Genomic DNA, 26,999 nt, shown 5'->3' on the forward strand with positions numbered 1-26,999 from the left:
CTTTTAGTATAATAAAACAACTTTGTACGGCTGGACTTTGACAATGACAGGCAATTAGGAAAAATGATAAAAAATAATAAAATGAGGCTATTGCAGCGAGATATTAGTGGTCAAGTCTGGCGTGCTGTGGCGGGCTGAGATATTGGGTTATACAAATTTTAAACGCTTAAATGCCTCGTGCGCGCAATTTAACCAACAAGGTTGAATTATTTGTGTGACGGGAGTGAGAGAAGCTCAGATCAAAACAAAACATCTGCATTTTGGATTTATTTTTATGATTGCACAAGGAGCCAGCTTTGCTATAACGCAACTCCAAAGAAACAACAAGATTCATCTCATTGCTAACTGCAAAGCTCCCCCCTACCCTCCACTCCAAAGGTCGGGAATCTGAAACAAGTGCAATGTAAAATAAACACCAACAAGCCAAAACTCATTCAAGGTCACAAACATTTTATCAATAAGCAACTTAAAATATGTCAATATCTAATCCAGGTCTATTCTAAAAGAAAGCAACACAATTCAATGTCAAATCATGACCGCCGGCAATTAAAGATCTACTTATGAGGAGCAACATCTAAATTATCAAAAACTACAATAACTCCATACTGTAATTTTTGGCTGAAATTCCATAGACTCCCCAAGGGTGAAAAAAGAATCTAAAACAAGCCAACTATGGTCACAGCAGAGATGTCAGCAGGATCACCTGAATTGATTTTCAGCACAATTGCTCAAATTCCTGACTTGCGCAGCTCTTCTGCACCATGTGCAAAGTGACACCTGTCCCCAAAAGTGCACGATCCTTTGGCAAAATTCTCACAGAGCTTTGTCTTAAAATTGTTTGCAGGACCAGTACCAGGCATTGCATAGCTTTTTGGTGGTGGTCCAGAGGCTGACCCAATGCTCACGATGAGCTCCTGAACCATCCGACTAGCTTGTTTAATCTGATCAAAACTACCCTCCAGCTCAATGTTCCTTGAATTCGGATCAGACTCGTGTTCTCTAATGAAAAGCTTTGCCCCTGTTTGGCGACAAATTTGCTTAGAGTTAACACCATTTTTACCAATTATCGCTCCAGCAAGTGATGCGTCAACGCTAATTTTCGCCGTGGCATTAGCCCCAAAGCTTGTTGCAGTTCCATGGTTTGGAGGGGTTGGCTCCATGCGGCTACCAAACCGGCTACCAAGCATCGGTCCCATGCCACGAGGGTCTTCATGATATGGAATTGTTGGTCGGCCCAGCTCCCATTCACCATGTGCAAAGTGACATTTGTCACCAAATTTGCACCCTTCAGCAGAGTTGTATTTGTTGCACAAACGGGATTTGACAGCTGGAGGGGACGAACCATCTGGAAATGAAGGTTGTCCAAATGATGGCTGTCCATAATTTCTGGCAGGAGCTGCATGAACTGGATTGTTGCCGGTCATCTGGGCCACGGCTTTGATTCCACCGGGTACGTAATGTAAGAAATGACATCCCTCGCCAAATGGACACCCTGAAGTGCTGCACACCAATTAAAAAAATATGACTTGGTCACAAACAATGTGATAAATAAAAAAGGTCAGCTAACAAGAATAACTGCAAAGGACATAGATACATCAAGTCCAGACACAAACACATAGCAATAAGCATTCAACTTCATAGACATCAAGCACACAGCAAAAGTTATATAAGTATTAAGACAAACATTATGTCCTTATACAAAACAAATATTGAACAGAAATTAAGAAATATTTCCTCTCGTAACAGATGACAAATTTGAAATTCCTAAAAGCCATAAAGGGAGTACAAGTTAATATGTATTCGCACTCACGAGTCTTTTAAACATTGGTAGGTTCGGCTCTAATACAAAACAGCTCACCAGACTTTCTAAAATCTTTGAGTAAATAATCATTAACTTTATACGTAGGTTTGGGCCTTTGGAATCCGGTATAAGTGGATTGCATGCCTTGAATTTGTTTAGAGAAAACAAGATTTCATTACATGACATCTATATAATTTATTCTTAGAAAAAATCAGATCTAGCCAAAAAATTGATAACAAGCCTTCAAAGTGATCTAACTACTTCATGTGTAAAAGTGTAGATCCTAAAAGTTAATTATTCTACTATCCAGAAGATATGCAAAATATATGTAGATCTGTGTCTACTCTCTACACTTTAATTGTGAGAAATTGATGACAAAAAAAAACATGAAAAGAGCAAAAAAACACACCAAACAAGCACAAAGATTCGAAGTCACAATCTTAATATTTTCAACTGCAAGTACATATAAATAGTGTTCCATCTGATTATATTAGGTAACAATGGCTAAAATCAACAGGATTGTGTGGTACATATTTGTTTTCATCATACTGTCATATAGCATTACATTACTAATTTACTCCGACAATGACAGTAATATGTGAATGTTCTGATGATTGTCTTTTGTACACTAAAAACTTACTATAAATTTAAGATAACCCTACTTATATGTTTATACTTAAAAATATATAAGCATTTAGTGTAAATTATTTCTAATCCCAACATTGTGCTAATAGACACCACAAGAAACGAACAAAAATTAAAATTTGCAACTTGCAAGATTATAGGACATTTTCCACCTAGTTAATGTAATGTTAAAATAGAGTTTCCTACACCTAAATCCATTAACTTCATTTATCTTCACAAGTCATATTAGTCATCTATGCTAATCCTAGATTAGGAAGAGTTCTACATAAGATGATTAATATTATCCATTAAAATGAACAAGCAACCATTAGAATGATGATGACAGACAATGATATACAGAATTATCATATATGAACATAGATTTTCCCTGGAGCAAGACGTGTACATAGATTGCAGCAATAAGGATTATCAAACAATGACCATGTTATTGTTAATATTTTGTACCCGTTGGTGAGCCTGTTTAAGAAAAGGGAAAAATGCAGCTACTAGTATACCAATCACCAAATTGAATATATGATCATCCAGATTAACCATATTTACCTATGCAACTACAAATCAATAACCTGTGCAAGTTTTACGTGACTATTTTTACTAGAAATATTCAACAGCTGATACTCATGGATATAAGTATCATATAGGCATTATCCTTATTAGGAGCCTCAAATTTGCAACCAACAAAATTGCTTCAAGGTTCAATAGCCTCGAATGCTTAATTCAACAGCCCGTATGCAACTCAAGATTTCTGTTCAAAAGGCCTTGTTATTTGTAATTTAAGAAGAAATATTACCTGTAACACAACTTTAAATGCCCAATTCATTAGTCCAAATCATATTGCTTTTATTAAAACCACTGTATAAATAATTACTTACAGCTTTAAAGCAAAAGATAAAATTACGATTACATGATTCATTTTACACGGTTTAGAATTAGAACCTGAAAAACTTTGTGCATGGCTTCGATTTGCTTCCTATACCAGTTGTAAAGGACTCCATTTCTGTTACAGAACATTGATTTTAATCTCGGTTAAATTTCAGTGAGTTACTAATTTTCAAACTTTAAATAAGCTTAGCTTGTGACCCGTGAAAGCGCAACATGTCCTCATAATCATTCACCAAAACTCTAGCCATTAAATTAAAAATATGATTGACAATTAAATATACATAACATATATATGATATATACATTAAATTGGTCATAGAATGCAGCTTACAACAGTTTTATAATATTATACATATTTATAAACAACTTTATAAATAAAATTGTTAACATATGCAACTCTCCCTGCATAAAGTTTTCGTAGATATAGATTAGAATATAGTGATATGCAAAACAAAATTGCTATTTATAACTAATAAATCAGCGTTGCCTTCAAATCCGATTGGTTTCCATTGCACATAGTAAGAGCAAGTCCAAGAGATGCCTCAATGATGTCCTAAATCAAATTTAAGGCAATTGACAAAAAACGTAGCTCCAACAATGTCCAAAATGTGCCTTATAATACCAGGACGCCTCTCAAATGCCCTTTTTTCAGGCTATCCCAGTCATGCCTTGTTTCACTTTAAATAATAAAAAATTTATTTTACATCTTTTTCACACTTCTTTTCTCTTCCCTCCATTATTACATTTCAAATATTTTTTTTTTTATTTTTATTATGATAATAGGGCTTAGAAATAAGGATTTTTGTTGTAGTTCATGTATACAAATAATGACCTAAATTACTAGGACACTATATTTTATGATATTTATAGGGAAACTACTAGGGACACTCTTGGACTTGCTCTAAAGTACACAAACTATATACACAAATTAGAATCTAATACAGAAATAAGATTTTTTTGACTGAATTATACAAATTTTGCGGCCACTTGCAGATTCCTTAGAAATGTAGTAGAAATTTTATGCAAGAGCTGGGAAGACTTTTCATTTAATTATTTACAGTAGTAAGTAAAAACATTTCTCAGAGTTTTGTGTACAAAAGCAAAGGGAAACTTATGAACACAAATCCGGGGAAAGCCCAGTAAGTAGAGCAGGAAAATAAACAAAAGAGGCTTGCCTAATTACACAAACAAACAATTAAACAGAATCTTGTTTGTCAGAGAAATCAAAAGTAGCAGGAAACTCTTCAAAAAGCAAAAGGGCAATTGAGAAATCACATATATAACCAATCACAAACACTAATAAATCACACACAAACTTCTTGAAAGACTTATATACATAAAAGCAAGGGGGTGAAACCTTGTTTGGACTTCTTGAAAGCAGCAGCATTATTACTGCCATTAAAGGAAGCAGCAGAAGCGTCAGGCCTTCCTCTCTTTCGGGCACCTTCAAAATCCATCAAGATTCAAAAGGGGCTGCTCCCTATCTTCTTTTATATGGCTTATTTCAAGATTATTATGATATGAAACCACCTAGGTTTTTACGGATGTGGCTCACGATATATATAAATATTGATATTGATATTGATCTTGAATTGATGGTGTGTACACACAGGTAGCGGTGGCGACTAAAACTATCTTTTCACGTGGCGGCTTGGGTACTATCTCCTTCTGGGCCTTTATTTTAAGTGGGCTTATGTTATGGGTTGTATACTTAATCTCGTGTCATGCATATAGCTTCATGTTTTTACATTAACTAGCCTCACAACTCATGTGAATAATGTAGCTCATGTGGGTATATCACTCCACCTATTTTTCTTGTTCATGCTTTGGATTTGGATGTGATTGTTTAATGCAAGTTCGATTTTATTCAAAAAAAAAAACTAGCCTCACAACTCGTGCCATAACACCAATCTTCATTAATATTTTTATATTATTTAAAATAATATTTTTTTTGAATAATTATCTTATTAGTATATTTATAAATATAAATATAAATATTTGTTATTGGCGGGATTCAAACCTGATTATTGTCTAGTGTATAAATAATAATATAAATATTTGTCGTTGGTGGGTTCCAACCGAGGAGGTTTATTAATGTGTAAATAATAATATATATTTGATATTGGCATGTTCAAACCTGAGAGTTTGATTAATATATATTCTTTTAATATTTGAATCAAATGGTCGTGATCACTTGATTAAAAAGATCGACGGTCATAAATGGTATAACCAAACCAACCAAAAAAAAGTATACCAAATTATACCCCAATGCAGTTATTATAGTATAGTATAAATATGAAAATAATTTTTTCATTAACAAAGTTTACTGTCTAAAAAAAGATATTCAAAATATCCTAAAAAATATAGACAATAAAATTTTAATGTCCGAAATAAAAAAAACATGAAATTAATATTCCAGCACACCTTAACTGAAAAATACAATATTAATGCCCGCAAGGGTTGGCTCAGTTGGTTAAAGAGGGGATAACTATCCTCTTGGTCACAGGTTCAAATCCCGTGGCAGGAGAATTTATGATTATGCGCATCCGAAGGGTAGGGAATGCGGGTTCCCTAAGAAACAAAAGAAGACAATATTTAAATAATTATATTTTTACCATATCCCTGGAAAATACATAATAAAATATTAAAGTAAAAAAACAAGGACACTATAAAAATAACTAAATTTCCAAAAAGAGACTTATTTGATTCATGAATAAGATTTTTAGCTAAAAAAATGTCTATACTCTAGGTAGAGCGCTTAAGCTTAGTATCCATCAATCTATCTGGCTTATAATAAGAACCTGTGTATCTGGAAAAGTAAGTGTTTACCGACTTTCAACCTGAAAGGGGCAATTTTAATGCACCTGAATTTGTTGTTGAGGTGGGAATGATCATGATGCATCATGTTCAGCTTCATATAAAATCTTTGTCTGTTGATCTTCAACATATTTTTTGTAAGAAAATATAATGACTTAGATAGTCTTGGTTAGACATGCTGTGGTAAGCAGTTGTTGAGTGATTCTGGAAAGTCCTTCAATTTGATCTACAAGTAGATCATACATAGTAATAGGTTGAACTTGATTGTCCTGAAGTCATTGAGATATTAGGTGTGAGGGTTGTTTTGTAAAGGTAGATGGTTGGTTTATGTTTGGATGTATGGGGGTTGAGGTGGATGGTATGCCTATGACAAAGGTCACAGTTTGACTCACAGTTGGAACTGTGGTTATGACAGTATGTTGATCACCTTGAGAGTGATCCTCCATTTGAATTAGAGGGGAGTTGACCAGGTTACTGTCATGTATCCTGACCTCAAACTTTTGTTCTTTTTGCAAAGAACTGGCACTTAAATGTGCTAGTGTACTTGCCTCCTCAGTGAGTGGATCATTGAAAATTAGACTCATAACTTCAATTGTAAGTGCAATTTTAGCTAGGGTTGTTAGGGGAGTTGTTCCTTCAAGAAGAATCTCCAATTGAATTGGAGAGGATTTGAGTAGCTCCCCCTCAAGAGTATTACCCTCAAACCTTTGAGCCTGTGAAGGTTGTGGTGCACTTGAAGGTGCATTGGTTTGTACAGGGTCTTCAGTAAAAAACTGATGAAATCCATGTATTTTTTAATGGTGTCATTAAGGTCCAACTCAACAGTTGGCCTCTCACCATCTAGATTTTGTTCCTGAGTGGTGAGTACAGTTTCATGAACAGTGTTACTTGATTTTGTCAGGATTTGAGAAGTGGATTCAAGTCCTTCATTGTATGAAGAAGAAATTTGAGATATAAGGGATGTGAGTTCAGTTGTGAGTGTTGGAAACTCCCACTAAATAGATGAGGGAGTTTCAAGAGCCGTGCTCTCAATATTGTTTGTGCTAACCTGTTGACTTCTTTCACCTTCTTGAGTGTGCTCAGAAAGGAGTGCAGACTCTGTACAAATTGCACTAGGGAGAGTGCTTGATTCAATAGTGACATCATGTTGAGAAGATTCCACTAGAGTCTATTTTGATCTCTTGTCAACTGCATCTTTTTGAGAAGATGCAGAGGTGGTCACTTTAGTGGCCAACTCAATTTTCTTTCTCCTTGCCTTTTTGACTAAGTGAGATACTTCCTCACTTTGTTTTGCATCATTCTCATTAATCACAGCTAGTTGAATATGCATTCTCTTCTTTTTACTAACTCCACCCTTCTGAGAGGATGAAGTAGTTGGTTTGCTAGCATCTAAAGGTTGTGAAGAAGTGGTTTTAGCTATGGTAGGCTCCTGTGGGTGTTCTTGCATTTGTACTGCTACAGGATCAGGAGCCATAGTTATACTAGAACTTGAAGTGCTTCTAATGTCAGGCATTGGGTAAGGGTAAGTCTTGAATTCCTTCAACATAGAGTTGGTGATATTTAGACTTACCTTTACCTGATTTTTAGCAGTCAGTTGTCCAAATAGGATTTTAGACACTGACTTACATTTGCCTATTTGACTAGCATTTATCCCTTCAGTTAAATGTATGTCATTCACTTGATAATTTAAAGCATACATAATGAATCTTGGAAAGAAGAATTCTTTACCTCTACTTACCAAAAGCATTGTTAGCCTTGTGTTGAGTTTTTATATGATGAGGGTTCCCACATCAAGGTTCTTGTCATATGCCATCGGGTAGACTAGCTTTTGGGACACATTTAAGATGTTGTCAAAGCCTGTCTTCCTTTATGTGAAATCCCTGATGATTATGTCAAATATAAAAGACCATTCCTTCCTCAAGTGCTTCTTTTTTAGCCTGGCCAAATCAATTTTATCTCCATAATTGATGAAATCCATAAATTCTGAGATCTCCTCTGAGGTAGGAGTTGTACCCATCTTCTCTGTGGAGATTTCCAATGCTTTGTTCAAGTTAAGAGCATTGAACTCCACAACTACCCCCTTGATACTGCAATTTACCACCATTGTCATCACCTGGTTGTCATCTTCATGAGTGATAAGTATAACACTATTCCAGAATTCATTGAGAATATCTGAGTACAACACAGGGTTTGCTAATGGAATCACACCTAATGGCTGTTAGGAGCCATAGTTGTACCAATCATTCATCTATAGCTTGAAATGTCTACACTATTTCCTTTCTTATCTTTTTCCAATTTGGGAGCTGTAGATATAGGAGTAGATGCAGGTGAATAATCCACCATTCCAAATTTATTCTGAAGATATTTGACATACTTAGTTTGGCTGATAAAAATTCCATAACATCTTTGACTAACTTGAAGGCCAAGGAAGTAACTTAATTCTCCTATTATGCTCATTTCATATTTACTTGGCATGAGTTTTGAGAATCTTTGACATAGCTTCTCATTAGTAGATCCAAAGATGATATCATCCACATAAAATTGAATTAGGATTATGTCATCACCATGTTGCTTGTAGAATAAAGTTTTATCAGTTGCGCCTCTAGTGAATCCATTCTTGATCAATAATTCTGACAAAGTATCATCCCATGCTCTAGGTGCTTGCTTCAAACCACAGAGAGCCTTTAGGATTCTGTAAAAAAGTTGGGAAATTCTGGATCTTTAAAGTCAGGAGGCTGATGTACATAGATTTCTTCTTCTAGTTCACCTTTAAGAAATGTACTTTTCACATCCATTTAATATATTTTGAAATTTGATTGTGCAACAAATGCAAGGAAAATTCTTATTGCTTCAAGTCTAGCAACCGAAGCGAAAATTTCATCATAATCAATTCCTTCTTCTTGTGTGTAGCCTTTATTAACAAGTCTTGCTTTATTTCTGGTAACAACACCATTTTCATCCATTTTGTTCTTGTACACCTACTTTGTTCCAATGATGCTTCTGTTTCTTGGTGCAAGAACCAACTCCCAAACTTGGTTCCTTTCAAATTGGTTTAGCTCTTCTTGCATGACAATTGTCCAGTCAGGATCAAGTAGAACTTCTTCAATTTTATTATGCTCAATTTGAGATAAGAAGCATAGATATAGACATTTATTTGCAGTGGCACTTCTAGTTCTCACACTAGCATTAGGGTCACCAATAATAGTGTCTCTGGTATGACTTTTGTCCCATTTTCTGGTGTCTTGATTTTGATGATTAGAGGTGTCCTCATTTTCTTCATTATTGACATGACTTGTAGAACCATCATCTCTTTCTTTCCCTGAGTTTGTGCTATCAAATTCAGGTGAGCTTCTGTCTTGAGATGAATTCTCATTTGCAGAATTCACTGGATCACTAGCTTCTTTTTTTCTGCTGTCTGCATTTTTTTCATCTTCATCTTCTGAATCACTATCAAAATTGAGATTTTCAAATTTCAAAGCTTCAGTTTCATTTTCATCAAGACATTTCAAGCCAGGATACTTGTCATCATCAAATGTCACATATGTGCTCTCCATTATTTTCCGTTTCTCTAGCACATAGACCCTGTAAGCAGTCCTTTCAAATGAATAACCAAAAAGATAACTTCAAATACTTTGAAGTCAAATTTGCCAACATATTCAGAGTTGTCCTATTTGAACAAAAAGCACTCGCTTCCAAACATATGAAGATGTTTAACTGTAGGCTTCTTATTAGACATAATTGAGTAAGGTGACCTGTCAATACTTTTGTTCACCAAATATCTATTCTAAGTAAAACATGATATGTTAACAACTTCCTCCCAAAAGCTTGTTGGTAGATTGGCATCCTGCAACACTTTTCTTACAGCTTCAACTAGAGTTATGTTCTTTCTTTCAACCATACCATTTTTTTGAGGTATTATTGGAGCTGAGAACTCTTGAGTGATGCCTTTGTCTATATATAAATAATTTAATCTGGAATTTATGAACTCAGTACCATTGTCACTTCTCAATCTTTTTATAGAATTTTGATATTCAGCCTGTTTATATCTTCTTTATGTGTTTAATGATAATGTATGGAGTTTATCTTTTGAATGCATAAATTCCACCCAAGTGTATCTTGAGTAGTCATCCACCATTACTAGTGCATATCTTTTCTTGGAGATGGACATGACATTCACAGGACCAAATAAATCCATGTGCATAAGTTGTAGGGGATCATTAATAGAATTCATAGACTTACTGTTGTGACTTGATCTCTTCATCTTTTCTTTCTTACAAGCTTCGCAGACTTTATTTTGGACAAACTCCAAGGCTGGCATGTCACTCACCAATTCTCTTTTCACAAGAGTGTTGATTGCTTTAGAATTTAGGTGATAGAGCTTTTTGTGCCAAAGTCTATTTTATTCACTTGATACCTTAGTGTAGAAGCAACACACTTTGTCCTTGCTTGTTGAGTTTGTGTTCGGAACAAATAAGCTTCATTTTCTTACTCATTTGAGAGCAGTTTCACTAGTTTTCTTGCTTATAATTGAGCGATCTTCTTCGTCAAATATAACTTTGAAACCTTTATCTGTAAATTGACTAACATTGAGATAATTAACTTCAAGTCCTCGAACCAGCGCTACATCATGAATGCCAATATTTCCACAAATTAAACTACCATATCCCATTGTGAATCCCTTGTTGTCTCTAAAGGTCACAAAAGGGCCAACCATCTCAAATCGTGATAGCAGGGCTTTATCACATGTCATGTGTCTCAAACCATTATCAATGATCTACATGACTTTATTCTTTTTTCCCTGCACACAATGAGGTTTAAGTGTTTTTAGCTACCCAAACAGTGTTAGGCACATTCTTCTTCTTGGCAGAGTTAACATGGGTAGAACTTGAGCAATCAAGAGAAGTGATTTTCTTAGTTTGATTAACATTCTTATTTTTGACCAAAGATCTAAGATTAACTTCTTTTAGATCTTTTTTTAGTTTATAACAGCTAGTCATAACCTTCATGTTGTATGAAATGCAATCAAACTTGTCACCGATAAAATAGAGGTCATCTGCTTGAGATTCATTGCACTTGCATGCCCCATACTTTGGCTCACTAACAATCTTCTTACAAAGATGAGTTAGGTGATTTATTAAGCCACATATTTGACATTGCTTTATAGGGGCATATGCAACATAAGCATAATTATTGCTTTTGTTGACTCCTATCTTTTCATTTATGTTCTTCTTTTTCTTTCACGTGCTTTCATTATTTGCTTCTATTTTAGGTGTCTTGAGAACTGGACTAGTCTCAGGCTTTTTCTCACTTTCAGTTTTGATAGTTGATTTGACATTTTTCTTTCCTTCATCTTCATCTGCAATTTCTTACTTGATGATGAGCTCCTCTTCACTGAAATTCACCTCATAGGCTTTGAAGAAGGGTGCATTCACCTTTTGAAGCACAACGAAAGCTTCCTTGTTCACAATTTCTTTGCTTTTATCAATTAAAATTTTCTTTTAAGATGAACCAACCCTCATAGTCCAGCCCAGTTGCTATGTTAGCACATGGTTTCTTCTTTTCATGATATTGGTCAACTAGTTCATAAGCATTTTTAAATGACTTAAGCTTGAGTTCATTTTTCTCAATTTTATCCCTCGGTACAGTTTCTATTTCCTCTGCACATTTCAGCTTGTTTTTTAAGATATTCATTTTCTTGCCTAACTGACTCTAGGCTCACAAGTTGTAGCTCTAATTCTTGTTTCTCAATTTCTAATTTCTTATTCACTTTTGATAATCTATTTATTTCCTCAGTTGCAGCCATCATGCTTGTGTGAATGTGAAACATTTCCATACCCATATTTTCAACAATTTCCTTAGTGAGGCATTCAAATCAATGGTGATGCAGATGATTCTCCTTCCTTCAAGGCCATGAGAGCATAGTTTCCATATTCTTCACTGTCATCTTCATCATCTGTGTCATCCCATTCTATCCCTTGGAAATATAAGCTTTTTCTTGTTGCTTCTTCAGTAGTGCTTCATACTTAGCCTCAAGCTCCAAGTATGCCTTACCTTTCTTCACCTTCTTTGGATTTCTGTATTCTGTGGAAAAGTGGTCAATCTCATCACAGTTATAGCATCTAATCTTAGATATGTCCACATATCCTGATTTATAGCCACCTTTTCCAGTTGCACTTTTCTGAGTTTTTCCCTTCCAGTTACTGTCGTAGGATATTTGACGCTTACCCTTGAAATATCTGGGCTTTTTAACTCTTATATTTGAAAAATTATTTTTCAGGTAGGCCATAGACTGGTCCATTTCATTCAACTCATCAAGGATGTAATACTCATCATCTTCCAACTCCAGAATGACTTGCTTTTGAGGTTCCTTGTTCTTCTGCTCTACAGGTTGTATAAAACTTGAGTCTAAGATCCAGTCTCATTTTCAATTATTTTCCTGATCATTAGCTATCAAGGCACTTGACACATCCACAACATGTCCTTGACTCAGCTTTAATGATTTTCTCTGCATCATCTCCAGCTTATAGGTTTTGAGAATACCATATAAAACCTCCAAAGTTATTCTCAATAGATCTCTCCCTTCTCTTATTATAGAGATCTTTTATTTCAAACGATCAGGAAGAGTGAGCAAGAATTTCAGGTTGACATCCTCAACTTCATAGAACTTGTCATGCAGCTGCAAGTCATTTATCAATTTGTTGAACCTTTCAAAAACCTCAGTAATGCCATCTTTAGGTTTAGCCATGAAACCCACATATTATGAGATTATAATTCTTATCTGGTTTGACCTCACTTCCTCAGTACCTTCACACAGGATCTCTATATTCTCCCTGATTTTTTTGGCTGACTCACAATTCATAATGTTGTTATATATAATATTATCAAGAGATTCAATTAGAATGAGTTACAAGCTACTGTCAAGTGAAACTTTCTCCTTTTCTGGTTCAGTGTATGTAGATGGATTCTTAGGAGCATAGTAACCAGGAATGACTACATCACCTTCCGTTGCTTCAGGTACCCTTATAATAGGAATGCAGGGTACACGCTTGAGAATTTGAAGATATAATGGATGCACCATCCTGATGGATAACATCATCTTCATCTTCCACAGAGTATAGTTTATTGTGTCAAAGACAGGGATCTTGATACTCCTACGTTTTTGTGCACTCATACTTCCAAGATTTATTATGTTTACTTTCAGATTTGCCTAATACCACTTGTTAGGTATCAAATGCATACAAGGGGGTGGGGTGAACGTGTTTTCTTGATTTTACTTAATTAAAAACCGTGTTTGAATGTTTTCAAGATAATCAAGTTGAATATTTGGTAGCTTGAACTCGACAGACTAAATAATTGTAGTAGTAATCAAATAACTGTAAAGACATAAACACAGTTATCAAAACTTACTTGATTTATATTAAAATCAAATTAGTTATGCTACAAATCTGTATTCTTGAATAATAAGAACTCGACTACTTCTCTTAAGAGAATAGAAGATTTTTAGATCTGTCTTTGTTACTCCTGAACTAAGGACCCGTGACATAATTTATAGATCAACATGCACAATTTATAGAACTTGCACTAAAATAGACTAACACATTTTCTAAAGTCCTTTTGTCGATATCCTTTTTTAATGCAGCAATATGCATATAATCTTCTAGGTCTGTAACCCTCCTTTGTCCAGTTCATCTTAACTCTTGATCTTGCACTCCTCAAGCTTCATTTGCAGACTTCGTATTTTACTGATAAAACGGTTTATTGACTGATAATCTTGGATCTTCAAGTTGGATGCATTCTATAATTGAAGCTTTTATGGAGGTTTGTATCATTGTATAGAGATGTCTCATACTGCTATGTAGAATGACTTATCGATATCTCATGTTCTCTATATGCAATTGACTTTTCGATATCTCAAATTTTCTATATGCAGTTTGGCTTGTCAATATCTCCAATTCTCTACATGCAGTTTGGCTTGTCGATATCTCCACTTCTCCACATGCAGTTTTGACTTATCGATATCTCCGCTTCTCTACTTGAAGTTTTGACTTGTCGATATCTCCACTTTTATGTATATATACTTCTGACTTGTCAATATCTCCATTTCTGTGGCGCCCCAAAATTCGGGGTCAGGGATCTAGGAGGCCACGTCATCTTGAATCATGTATAACACTTATCTCGTACCATAATATATAAATACTCATACCTTTACGACCCCATACTTATCAACACACACACACTTACAGGTTATTGTCTTGGAAACGAACCATGCATTACTAGAGTGTATCAATCCACATAGTGATAATTATTACAATCCCAAAGTAATTAAGTCATACCGCAGAAATAACCTTTATGTAAGGTTAGACCGTCGGCCAAATATACGTTTCTTATTTATTATCTTACATAAGTCATACTTGTAAATAAGCCAGACTAAAAATAACTGAAAACCAATCCAGCTTATTCGGTCTACCTGAGGTACAACACCAAACATCCTACGGAACAGCTGGCCATTTCTTACCTGTTTCCTGGCCGTGAGTTTCATGATAGGAATCTTGATTCACTATTGTGTTGTGTCAATTTAAGAAAACAAGTGTGAGCTATAATGTCAAGCATAATAATGTACATTATGAAAAGACTGTATGAGAAATTCAAGTATAGTTCCATATACGATAAAAATGTTTATTTAAAATAATTTTCCTCAGTGATTCACACCTTCTTTCAAAAATAATTCTTTTAATATCCTGCAAATACCTTAATGGTAAACCCAACACCTAGGCTTGGGTTACGGTATTGCATCACAATTCTAATTGGAAGAATAGGACATTCACCGGAGCCCCCGCTTACGATGATCAGTCGTAAGATGAAAATTAGTAACCTTTATACTAGTAGGGGATGACGTCTGTTAGGAATATGTTGTGTACTTGATGATAAGCTAAACAAAATACCTTAGTAGATTTAACTTAGTGAATTTTGTAGCACCCGACGGATGATCAATTATAGTCCCGACTGATGATTCATTATAGTCCGGACGGATGACTAACTGATATCCATCGGGTGAGTAGCTTATGTAACAATAAGTACTCTAGCACATTTCTGCAAACAACTTTGTATAGATTCTGTAGTAGCTTATGAATCATGTAGACCGCTAGTAGATCTGCACAAATGAAATGGAGTCAAGTGATAAATGGCTACCCGACGGATGATCAACAAAGCTACCCGACGGATGATCAACAAGGCTACCCGACGGATAACAAGCATGTACCCGATGGATGATCAATTCAAATATCTGTTGACAGTGACAACACAGTCACATGCGTCGAGTATTTGCAAAAGGAATGTGGCAGCCTGTTTAGCAGGGTTTTGAGAACAAAGAAGTATTTCCATTTCCATGCTATTATGAAGATATTCAAAGATGCTGGAATAGAGTAGTGAAGAAGCATGGAGTTAGACTTGATAGGATTTGTTTTATTATCTTGTCTTATTACCATGAAAACTTGGTGATATATAAACCAAGTGTAGCAAGTAGAACAACAACAACAAGACTAAGTAAATACATTCTCAGAGAAACATTTGTAAGCTAAATCCTGTAGCATTTCTCTGTACGTTTAGTTGTTCATATTTGTAACTGCAGCTGTGAGCTATTCAAGCTTCACAGGGTTCTCTCGATATATATATATATATATATATATATATATATATATATATATATATATATCTGGTGAATACATTCAAATCCACCAGAAAGTTTTAAAGACCTGTGTTTTTATTACTTGTGTTTTGATATATGTAATTCTTTCATTCCGCACTTTGCCAATCAAACACTTATATATTATCGAGTTAGAACAGTTTTAAAAATATTAAAAAGAAGCCAAAATTATATTCAACCCCCTTCTGTAATTCTCGTTGTATTGTTAGGGAATAACAATTGGTATCAGAGCAAGCTCTTGAAGTAAAAAGAGTTTAAAGATCACAACAAATAGCAAGATGAACAAGAAGGATGTTGGAGTGAAGATTCCATTTCTGGACAAAGACAATTATCACCATTGGAAGGTGAAGATGCACCTACATCTTCTTTCTCAAGATGAGGCCTATGTGGATTGCATAGAGAGAGGTCCTCATGTACCAATGAGAGCTGCAACAGGGAATGAACCATCTGTTCCCAAGCCTAGGCATGAATGGTCAGATCCTGATATTGAGCAAGTCAGGAAAGACAAAAAGGCCATGAATATATTGTTCAATGGAGTTGATGGTGATATGTTTGATAACATCATTAACTTAAAATAGCCAAGGAGGTTTGGGACATAATTCAGATTATCTGTGATGGTACTGAGCAAGTAAGGGAGAATAAGATGCAGCTGCTAATTCAGCAATATGAGCATTTTCATTGTGAAGATAATGATTCTCTCAGTGATATTTTTAGTAGGTTTCAAAAACTACTAAACGCTCTAAAGTTGCATGGAAGAGTCTATCAGACAAAAAACTTCAGTCTCAAGTTCCTTATATCCCTTTCAAAGGAATGGAAACCAATGACAGTCTCATTGAGAAACTCTCAAGATTACAAGGAGTTTACTTTGGAGAGACTGTATGGCATCCTGAAAACTTACGAGCTTGAAATAGAGCAAGATGAGAGGATGGAGAAAGGAAGGAAGAAAGGAGGGTCCTTAGTACTGGTTGCTGAGTTGGAAAAAGAGACAGAGGTGAAGGTAGAAGCTGTTGAGTCTACTTCAAGGGTCTGTGAAAACAAGGGTAAGGGGCTGGTAGCTGAAAATGAATACAATTTGAGCCAAGATGACATAGATGATATTGATGAGCATTTAGCTTTTCTTTCCAGAAGATTTTCCAAGCTCAAGTTCAAGAAGAACTTTGGAGCAGTTAAGCCAAGTAGAAATATGGTGGATAAATCAAAATTCAAATGTTTCAAATGTGGCTTGGCAGGGCATTTTGCCATTGAGTGTAGAAAGTCAGACTCCAGCAAAAAGAAGTTTGAGCCTGTGGATTATAAACAGAAGTATTTTGAGTTGCTCAAGCAAAAGGAGATGGCTTTCATTATATAAGAAAATGACTGGGCAGCAGATGGACTGGATGAGGATAAAGATGTCAGCTATGTCAATCTAGCCTTAATGGCCAAGTCTGATGAAACAGAAACAAGCTCTTCAAGTAATCAGGTAATCACCACTAACCTAGCACATTTATCTAAAACTGAGTGTAATGATGCTATTAATGACATGTCTACAGAATTATATCATTTGCGTGTTACACTTAAGTCCCTCACTAAGGAAAATGCTAAAATCAAAGAAAACAATATGTTTTTAAGTAAAAGGAATAATGTGCTAGAATCTCAGTTTATTGAATTTGAGAAATTAAGAATTGAGTGTAAGATTGCTAATGATGACTTAACCGAGTCCTTGAAGAAAGAAGAGATTTTGAAGAAGCAACTTGAATGAGAACAAGAAGTGATTAAGGCATGGAAATCATCTAGAGAGGTTCATGCTCAAATTACTAAAGTTCAAGGTATTGAGTCCTTTTGTGATGCAGCCTGGAAAAAGAGTAAGGAAAAGCTGGAATCCAATTTGGTTGAAGGATTGCTAACAGATGTAGACTCGACGGATGATGAGAGTCATCCGTCGGATAATCAAAAGGATTATCCATCGAGTGACATAAATCCTCATCTGTCGGCTGTGAGCAAACCTGTGAGCAAAGCCAAACTTGCCAAGTTAAATGAAAAATATGGACCAGTTTCCAAAAACTTCATTCCAGGAGAATCAAGTCAAGTGAAGAAGGAGAAGAAAGTGAATGTTGGTCATCTGTCCATCAAGCAACTGAATGACAGATTAGAAAAGATTGAGGTTAAAACAGAAACTAAAAGGAAAAACAATAGAAATGGGAAAATAGGGATTAACAAACATAACAACTACACACCTGATAAGTATGCTCCAAGAAAAATCTGTGTTAAGTGTGGAAATGTTAATCATTTGTCTGTTAATTGCAAACTTGCCATGCCTACTCCTATATTTGTACCATCTTCTTTTCCAAACATGAATGCCATGCTTTCTATGCCTTTGAATACAATGTCTGCTCAGAATATGAATGCGCAATTTGCTAATATGCCATTTGCACCTAATCATTATTATGCTGCATTTAGTATGCCTCAAATGCCATTTAGCATACCTTACTAGAATAATATGTTTGCAAATAGCATGCCTTTTCCTGTTAATCAAAATGTGCATGATAATTCTGTTTTAATGACTGGTTTCAAAGGTCCAACTAAGATGATTAAGGATGAATCAGATATTCCCAAGTCAAATGAGATCAAACCTAAAAAATAAAAGAAGAAAGCTAACAAGGCAGGACCCAAGAAAACTTGGGTACCAAAATCAACTTAATTTGGTTTTGATGTGTGCAGGGAAAAAAAAGAATCTTTGGTAACTGGATAGTGGTTGTTCAAGGCACATGACTGGAGATTCTACCTTGCTCACAGAGTTCAAGGAGAGAGCTGACCCAAGTATTATTTTTGGAGATGACAACAAGGGTTATACTGTGGGATATGGCTTGATTTTAAAAGACAATGTCATCATTGAGGAGGTTTCTGTAATAACCCCAATTTTTGAGAAATTTTGAAACCCTTATGAATAGTGTTTTTGCTGAACGAGAAAACTTTTCATGCCACGCTATGTAGGGGTTCTGTTATTGATCTTATGGGATATTATTAGTACTCTATGTGGTATATAAGTGTATGTAAAGATCGTCAGAATCCAATTCCGAACACTTTGATTTTTCCCGGAAATCCACAAGATACGGAGAGAATTGAGTATAAGGTAACAGGATAAAAAGGATTTAAATTAAAGGATTATAGGAGAGGATCATAAAAGGAATATAATATATTGAGAAAGGTTAAGGGAACCTAAGTAATAAGATCCCGGGTATGATCCCTCAAACGATAAACGAGAACGAAAGATAAGCGAACCGTAAAACAAATAAGTGACCAAGAGACAAGCTTGTACAAGAAGCCAGGGATTGTGACATCATCAAACCACAAGGTGTGGACAAGTGGGAGCATTATGACATGTGCAAGGTGACACAAGCATGACATGGGAAGGAAGGAGGTGTGATGGCTTTTTAACCACACAAATTCAAGGGCAACAAGGTAATTAACTAAATCAAACACAAAAACAAGCCAACCAAGCCAAGCAAAATCATTTTCATCAAAATCAAAAAGAAACCAAGGCATGGTTCATCATGCTCTCGGCTTTTTTACTATTGCAAATGGGCAAGAATTCAAAAACTCAAGATCCAAGCCTCCTAAATTGGTGAGTTAATTCCCTAATCATCTTCATGCTTAGTTAGGGCTATATCATGAGTTTAAGCCATCAATTCCTTCTCCATCTTCTTCATTTAATCAAAGAAGAAGACTATGAATAGTGTTTTCAAGTTTTTAACTTGAAGTTTTTCTTGTTTTTCTTGAAGATCCAAGCATTCTTAAGACTTCTCAAAGCTTCTTTAGGCTTCCTAGCTCCTCCCACCACTCAAAGGAAGGTATACCATCTCCAAACCCTAGATTCCTATATATTATAAGATGATTTTGATTAGTAGGGTGCTATTGTAGCTTGTTGTTGTGATTTAGAGTTTGGGATTTGAAATGGTAGTGAAATGGAATGGTGAATGTTGTGGTTTCGATTAAAAGGACTTAAGTATGATTAAAGTTAAGCTTAGGCATAAGTATGAATGATTAAATTGAATTGGTTGGGGTTGTTATGATGTGATAAGGATGGATGTTGGTTGTATGTTGGATTTGAGGTTGATTTGGAATGAGTTTGAATGGTTTAAAATATTGGAAATCGCGTAAACATAGCCGTCGTAACATCCGATTTTCTTTGGACTGTTTTTGTGCATAGAATTAGGACCCGAGAACCCCCTTCTAGATTATGACCACTGCCATGTTTAGATAGCTCATGTTACGAGCTTCGTTTTGATATGTAGTTCGTTCGATTCCGATGCACGGTTTAGGAGAAACGACCGTTTCAAGTAACGGCGTTTCGCGAACGAAACTTTTCCCCTCGCCTTACTTTGAAACATAGGTTAAAGACCAATAAGGGTTAATTAATGTATGAAACAATTATGGTAAGAGTGTTAGGCAGTTGGTAAGACACTCGCGAAGGAATCGCCTTAAAATTCGTAATGGTTAATTTATTAAAAATGGTGGAGCCGAGGGTACTCGAGTGACTTAAGAAAATCAGTAAGCGCAAAACAAGCGTTAGAGTCTAAGTTAGTTAAAGTATAGATTTACAAGTGACTTTGGTTTAATTCCAACTTACTTGTTGTTTATAGGTTACCAGACTCGTCCCGAGCCATTCGTAACCCCCAGTCGCTCAGGCAAGTTTTCTACCCGTTATACTGTTGTTGTGATGAATATATGTATATGCATGATCTTGCGATAAATGCATATTGGTTATTAGCAAATTCTTGCGTTATATTGTAGCATGTGATATGGTATATATGCATGCCTGTTTCATATTCTTGATTTATATATCTGTTGGTTCAAATGCTTATAGTTGCATAATACCTATGCTAGAGGATAGCGGTAACTTGCATATACCCTTAGTATAGGGACCCAAAGGTGAAAATATTTTCTAAAACCGGGAGTCGAGGATCCCGAGAAGATTTTGTATATATGGATATATATATATATATACTTATATATATATATATATGGTCATAGTTTTCAAAACTATTAATCGAATAAGGTTTATTCGATTACTTTAACTTTATTTTATTATTGAATATTATTTCGAATATTATTCGAAGGCGTATGACTCCTTTATATTAAATGAATATTATTTTGAATATTCATTCGAGGACTTATGACTCCTTTTATTTATTTATTTGAATATTATTTGAATATTCATTCGAGGGCTTATGACTCAGTTTATATTATTTAATGAATATTATTTGAATATTCATTTGAGGATCTATGACTCCGATTATTTGCTGAGGTATATTCTTTATTGTATTAAAGAATAAGGTGTCGATAATCAAACTTATTTTTGATTATTCAAATAAAGATATTACTTTTGTATAAGTATATCTTTGATTATTTGTTATTCATTCAAGTATAAGTTTTCCAACTTCTACCTCAATTATTCTTATGGGAATATTATTTAAATAATAATATTCAGATATTTCTTTCATATCGGGACTGATTTAGTTTAATAAATCAGTATTACTCCAAACATTCTTAAAAATGTTTTCGAGTCTTCAAAATGATTTTTAAAAGTTAGAGCGGATCCCAAAACTTATTTTTATATTTAAGATCTTCCTTTCAAAGGGGATTTAAATATTCGCTCAAAACCTGGGGAATCCGGCTCAGTGGTGTATTTTATATTCGCAACGAGGTTGCTGTTTTGGTAAATGAATTGATTACTTACCCAACGTTTGGGAAGTAAGTCCATCTATTGAGTCGGCATAAGCAACAAGGGCTCAATGGGCGTCCATGATAGTGTAAGTGGCTCAGTGGGAGTCCATCAAATGCATAAGTGGCTGAGTGGCAGTCCAGCATAAGGTCCTATTGCGACCAAGGGTGATGACCAGTGGGGAATTCGTCCATCTACTAGTAGAAAAGGTTACTTATGGGTATCTTTGCCTGATCAGCAAGATATCTGGTTTATGCCAAATTCTTTTCCTTCCAAATTCATTGGATATTGCAACTCTGTTCATACTTTACATGACAGAGGTTTTCAGGAAATGTATGGGAGATATATATAAATATATTTATATATCGGGACTTAATGAAGTATCTCGTAACTTCATTATTTATAATGATATTCAAAGATTGAATCTATTCAAATCTTGTCTTGTAGTCTCATCTATGTGATGAACCTTTGAAACTGATTATAACTTGAACGGGGGTAGTTCAAGTAGTATTTGGGAAAGATATAAGTATATTGGAGTACCTTATAACTTCATCTTTTAAACTTATATCTAGTAAATGATTATCTTATGCATGACAAAGATTTTCAGAAAAACGTTGAGACAAGGTTAGATATATGAGATCACCTTGCAACGATATTTTTATACAGTTATACACTGGAACTCTGTGTATATTATGCATGGAAGAGGACTTCCCATATTTTGAAAAGTATATATGTATATATATATATACTGAATATTTTACGACTTCATCGCATTAAGATATCAACTTGGTTCATTTCTTTTGACCAAGACTTTCATGAGTGCTATGAGAAGGCTCATATATTGTTAATCTTTATACATATTATTTTGGTGGGCTTGCTGCTCACCCTTGCTTTCTTCTTTCATCACACAACAACAGTTAGGAAAGATGGCCAGACTCCAGCAGACCCAGCGCAAGCGCGTGGGAAGCGTCCCGCGTCTTCCCGATGATGTTGTGGCTGCTATAGCTGCAGAGGTAGATCCATTGGTAGATCAGGCTTTCTATTTTGAGAATCAAATTATGTATAATTATAACTTGTGGCAGATAATGGCAATTAACTGTAAATTTATCAAGTAATCATTTTGGGTTGTAATAACTTTTAAATTGTGGATTCAAAGACTGGTACTTATTTAAATTTCATCTCTGAGACTATAACGGGTTGTGGTGTGTGTTAGTGTGGGGTCACAGCATAAGGTTATTATTATTAATTAAGTGAAGTGATATTGTGGAAAGAAAGACCGTGACGACCCGGATCCCCGACCCCGGATCTGGGGGTGTTACAGAAATGGTATCAGAGCTAAGCGTTATAAACCTCAGAGATGATGTGACGTTAAGATAATAAGTTCACAAAGATAATAAGAACTCTTGCCAAGTTCATAGTCGGGCTACCTAACATAGTACTGACAGTTAAAACCCTTATGGGAACCCTTATAAATATCGTGATAGGAGCGTAGTTCGTTATCGTATATGGTAGCGGACTCCGAACCCTGAGGTTGAGGAGCAACAGCGCGATGATGTTTTATTACTAATTGGAGATCGGATTGTGGATCCGATAGAGTGTCCTAATGCAGGACCGGATGATGTTGATATTGAGGATGTAGCGGTTGAGGATGTTGTCCTAGAAGGGATAGTTGTTGAGGAGGATCCCATGGAGGATCCTGACAAGATTGGATAAAGGACCACTGATGAATTGATGACCATGGTTAGGTCGACTACCAGAGGTAGGATTGGCCGGTCACTACCGGAGGTTCGTTCAAGTTTGTAAAGATAGTAACCCCTTTAACGCGGCTTACTCGTAAGACTGAGAAGTTTGAATGGACAGAGAAATGCGAGAACAGCTTTCAAGAACTGAAGCAGAGGTTGGTGATGGCCCCTATACTGGCATTGCCGGATGGAAAATGAGATTTTGTGAAGTGTAGTGACGCTTCGCACAAGGGCTTAGGGTGCGTGCTTATGCAGCACGGTAAGGTAATCGCGTACATGTCAAGACAATTAAGGTAATATGAAATTCGATATCCCCGCCCATGAGCTTAGGCTCGTGGCAATAGTTTTACCCTAAAGATTGGAGGCACTACTTGTATGGAGAGAAGTGCGAGAATTAACTAAGCCATAAGTGCTCTAGTACATTTTCACGTAGAAAGAGCTCAACATATGCCAGAGGAGGCAGTTAGAGCTAATCAAGAATAATGATTGGGAGATTCTTTATCATTCGGGGAAAGCCAATGTGGTGGCTGATGCCCTTAGTAAAAAGGAGAGACTCAAGATGATAATGTCTTTGGGAGAGTTTATAAGAGATTTTGGAAATAGTAGTGAAGGTAACCGGAGCCGGTACCGAAAAGCTGTTTGAGATTGCAATAGAGACCGAATTATTGGAAAAGAGCATACGGTGCCAGAGAAAGATGATAAGGGAATAATGAGGTATTCCTATAGAATTTGGGTTCCGAAAGTTCAAGAGCGTAAGGATGAGAACTTAGATGAGAGCCATAGTTTGAGGAATAAGATTTAGAGCAAACCCTGAACGTGATAGTCAGGGAGGTCGCCATCAAGATAGAAGGAACCCATGACATAATGGAGTGGAAAATGAGGATTTTAAATTAAAAGATGACCCCAATTATGGGGAGTAGGATGAAACATTTCATACTAAGGAAACAGAAAGTCGAGTAAGGAAAGGAGACCCGAGACGGTACTCCTATACGGCAATTCATGGACCTGTCTAGACAGAACTTAGATTATTATCCCCAACCACCACCTTGAGGAAACAATGTGGTGTGAAATTCTTTCAGGACCTCTAAGTCGCTAAGCTCCCAGAGTTCCAAGGAACAGGCTGGCCCAATCGAGGCAAGAGCCTGGCTAAAGGAAATATAGGAATCATTTGAGATTCTAAATGATTGACGAATCTCAAAAGGACTGTTTTGTCACTTACCCTCCTAAGAGAGAGGCCACCCGCTGGTGAAAGGCCAAGGAAGGCACGGAGCAAGAGATTATAATAAACTGATTTAAGTTCAAACAATTATTTTCGGGAAAGTACTTCCCAAGGTTATGGAGGTAGTGTAAAAGCTTTAGGGCAAGAACAAAGGCGGATGAGTGTGATGAATTATGAATCTAAGATTGTAAAAGTTGTCAAGATTCGTTCTGAGGACACGAATCCAGAATGACGGGATATTTGAAATCAATGCTATGTTGTGTTGGTTCATGAAATACTGATAAGAGAAAGGAAAATAATAAAAAAAAAGAAACTGAAGTGGAAAGGAATATAAAGGCAATAGAGTTTGAAGTATGATAAGGGAGTTGGGTATGAGGAAACCCTAAAGACTCGTAGCAATAGACATAGAAAAGTATGCATTCGTCAGGATGAGGGTGATTCACCATGAGTTAAAATTGATGGTTGAGGGCATAAGAGATACATATATTTTATCCCCTGTAAGTTGGGAGGATTCGAGGAAACCTTGAGATAATTTGAAGGATAAATAATGAGACGCGGATAGACTAAAGAGACAAGAAAGTAAGAGATTAGGAAAATTGGATGAAGGAAGGACCTTCAAGAATGTAAAGTGCAAGACCGGTGGCATGATACCCAGAAAGGGAGACGCCAGGTATGAGAGATATCCCAATATTGAGATGACTATTGAGGTAAACAACAAAGGTAAATAAGGAATTATTAAGAAGAAGTTCACGTTGAACACGACCAATATCTTCCAGAACATCCCTGTTATCATTACTGAATCAGGCAAGAAAAGCGGATAACCGTTCTTATCTTTTGGAGGCCATATTGATTGACCTCATTTTGAATACAGATGTTATTGTGAAATTAGGAATATACTATCGAGGTGGGAATGATTGAATAAGATACCCTTATCAGGGATATATGACTTTATTTATCCATGGATGGATGCATGTACCTTTTCAAAGGTGGAATTAAGGATAGAACATCGGTAACTTAAAATGAATCCTAGGGGAATGCATAAAGGTTGGCATTTCACCCTTAATAGGGATAGTATGAAATTTGACAGTATGAATTGGAAAGGATTAAGGTAATAACAACCTTTAAAGAATCAGTGGAGAATTTTTTTTTTCAAAAGTATATAGACAATGATTCTAGTATTAGTATATGGTATTTTGATATGCCCTGTATCTAGGGAATACAGGAGGAACGATTCAAGGATAACCTTAGAGGTTTTACAAGGAGAAAGGTAATATTCAAAATTCTCAAGAATAGAAATGTGGATAAAGGAAATTTTACTATCAGGAAAGGCCAAAGAGGTGGCCGACACTTTAAAGGTAAGAGGATAATTATAGGCGCTTGTGCCAAAATAATACAGTGAGGATGGTTAAAACTGTGAAGGTTGTATTATGGTTTGGAAGATTGACATTCCTTCTGATGACTGTGCAATACCCAACCGTAATAGTAGTTGGTAAAGGTTTAATTCGTGTAATCGCCATGAGCGGGCTATCTATCTTAGGAGGTCCTATCTTGAGATAAGCCAGGACCATGTTTCAAAAAGGACTAGACGAACCTTTGAGTTAAGTCTTCTATTTAAGGCATATGATTAAGAATGGTATTAACCTACTATCGTTGCTTTGATTGAAACTCTTCTGCAATTTTATCTACTTCATGTCATGAAAGTACGTCAGAGTTTGGAGTGTTCTTCATGAATCATGAATGGTGATTATGTTACCTCCTTAGAAGGATTTGATACGACATGTATGGACTCCGTATGGTTAGCTATTAAGACTTCATAGAAAATGAATGACGACAGTAGGTCAGTGGTGGACCATAGTAAGGCAGCAATGATTCTGCGAGTATTGAGCTGATTACAACCGTGAGAGTTGTATTGGAATGGGTGTTGAGATTGAGTACCACTAATCGGGTCGTGGTAGTGTATAAGTTATCATTGATAGACTAATTAAGTAGAGTATCTACCTAGTGAATAATTATTCTTTCTTATCAATAGAGAGTCGTATTATTATACGAGGAAGGTTGCGGTGCAAACATAGAATTCTAGTAACGATGATGTATAGAATGAGATCCCAGATTCGATTTTCGATGTCGAGGGAGTTTCAAAGGTGATTATGTATAAGCTCGAGGAAGAGTGTGGGTCCATAGAATGATGGACGGGATAGCGAAAATATTTAGGCATGGGAAATACGAGGCTATAATGCTTGATGCTGATATAAATACGTATATGTTTTGTTCTCCTATGACAAACCTCTATAGTTCAGAGGTAGGTTCCAAGCCAGATATTTTGTGGCAGTATATTTTTTTCATATATACAATTCTCTTCAATTCGTTCTTTTCTATTCTTTTCATTTCATGTAAGCTGAGAAGAACAACCCTTCCAGAAAGGGGAGGTATTGCCGAATGACTATCTATCTGTGTGATAGAAGCCTAGTAGGATACCAGCTATTGTTTAATTG

General features: G+C 35.8%; 1 protein-coding gene across 1 annotated transcript; it reads right to left on the reverse strand.

The window, feature by feature from the left end:
- Window positions 1-438: 438 nt before the first annotated feature.
- LOC141684229 (zinc finger CCCH domain-containing protein 14-like) lies at window positions 439-4,951 on the reverse strand. The gene is made up of 3 exons (XM_074489100.1): window positions 4,683-4,951; window positions 3,380-3,440; window positions 439-1,500 (listed from the first exon to the last, which is right to left on the reverse strand). Exons 1-3 carry the CDS (start codon window positions 4,780-4,782, stop codon window positions 729-731), a joined length of 933 nt encoding a protein of 310 aa, XP_074345201.1. The 5' UTR covers window positions 4,783-4,951; the 3' UTR covers window positions 439-728.
- Window positions 4,952-26,999: the final 22,048 nt, after the last annotated feature.

The sequence above is a fragment of the Apium graveolens genome, chromosome 9 (assembly GCF_009905375.1).
Source record: "Apium graveolens cultivar Ventura chromosome 9, ASM990537v1, whole genome shotgun sequence".
Classification (NCBI taxonomy): domain Eukaryota; kingdom Viridiplantae; phylum Streptophyta; class Magnoliopsida; order Apiales; family Apiaceae; genus Apium; species Apium graveolens.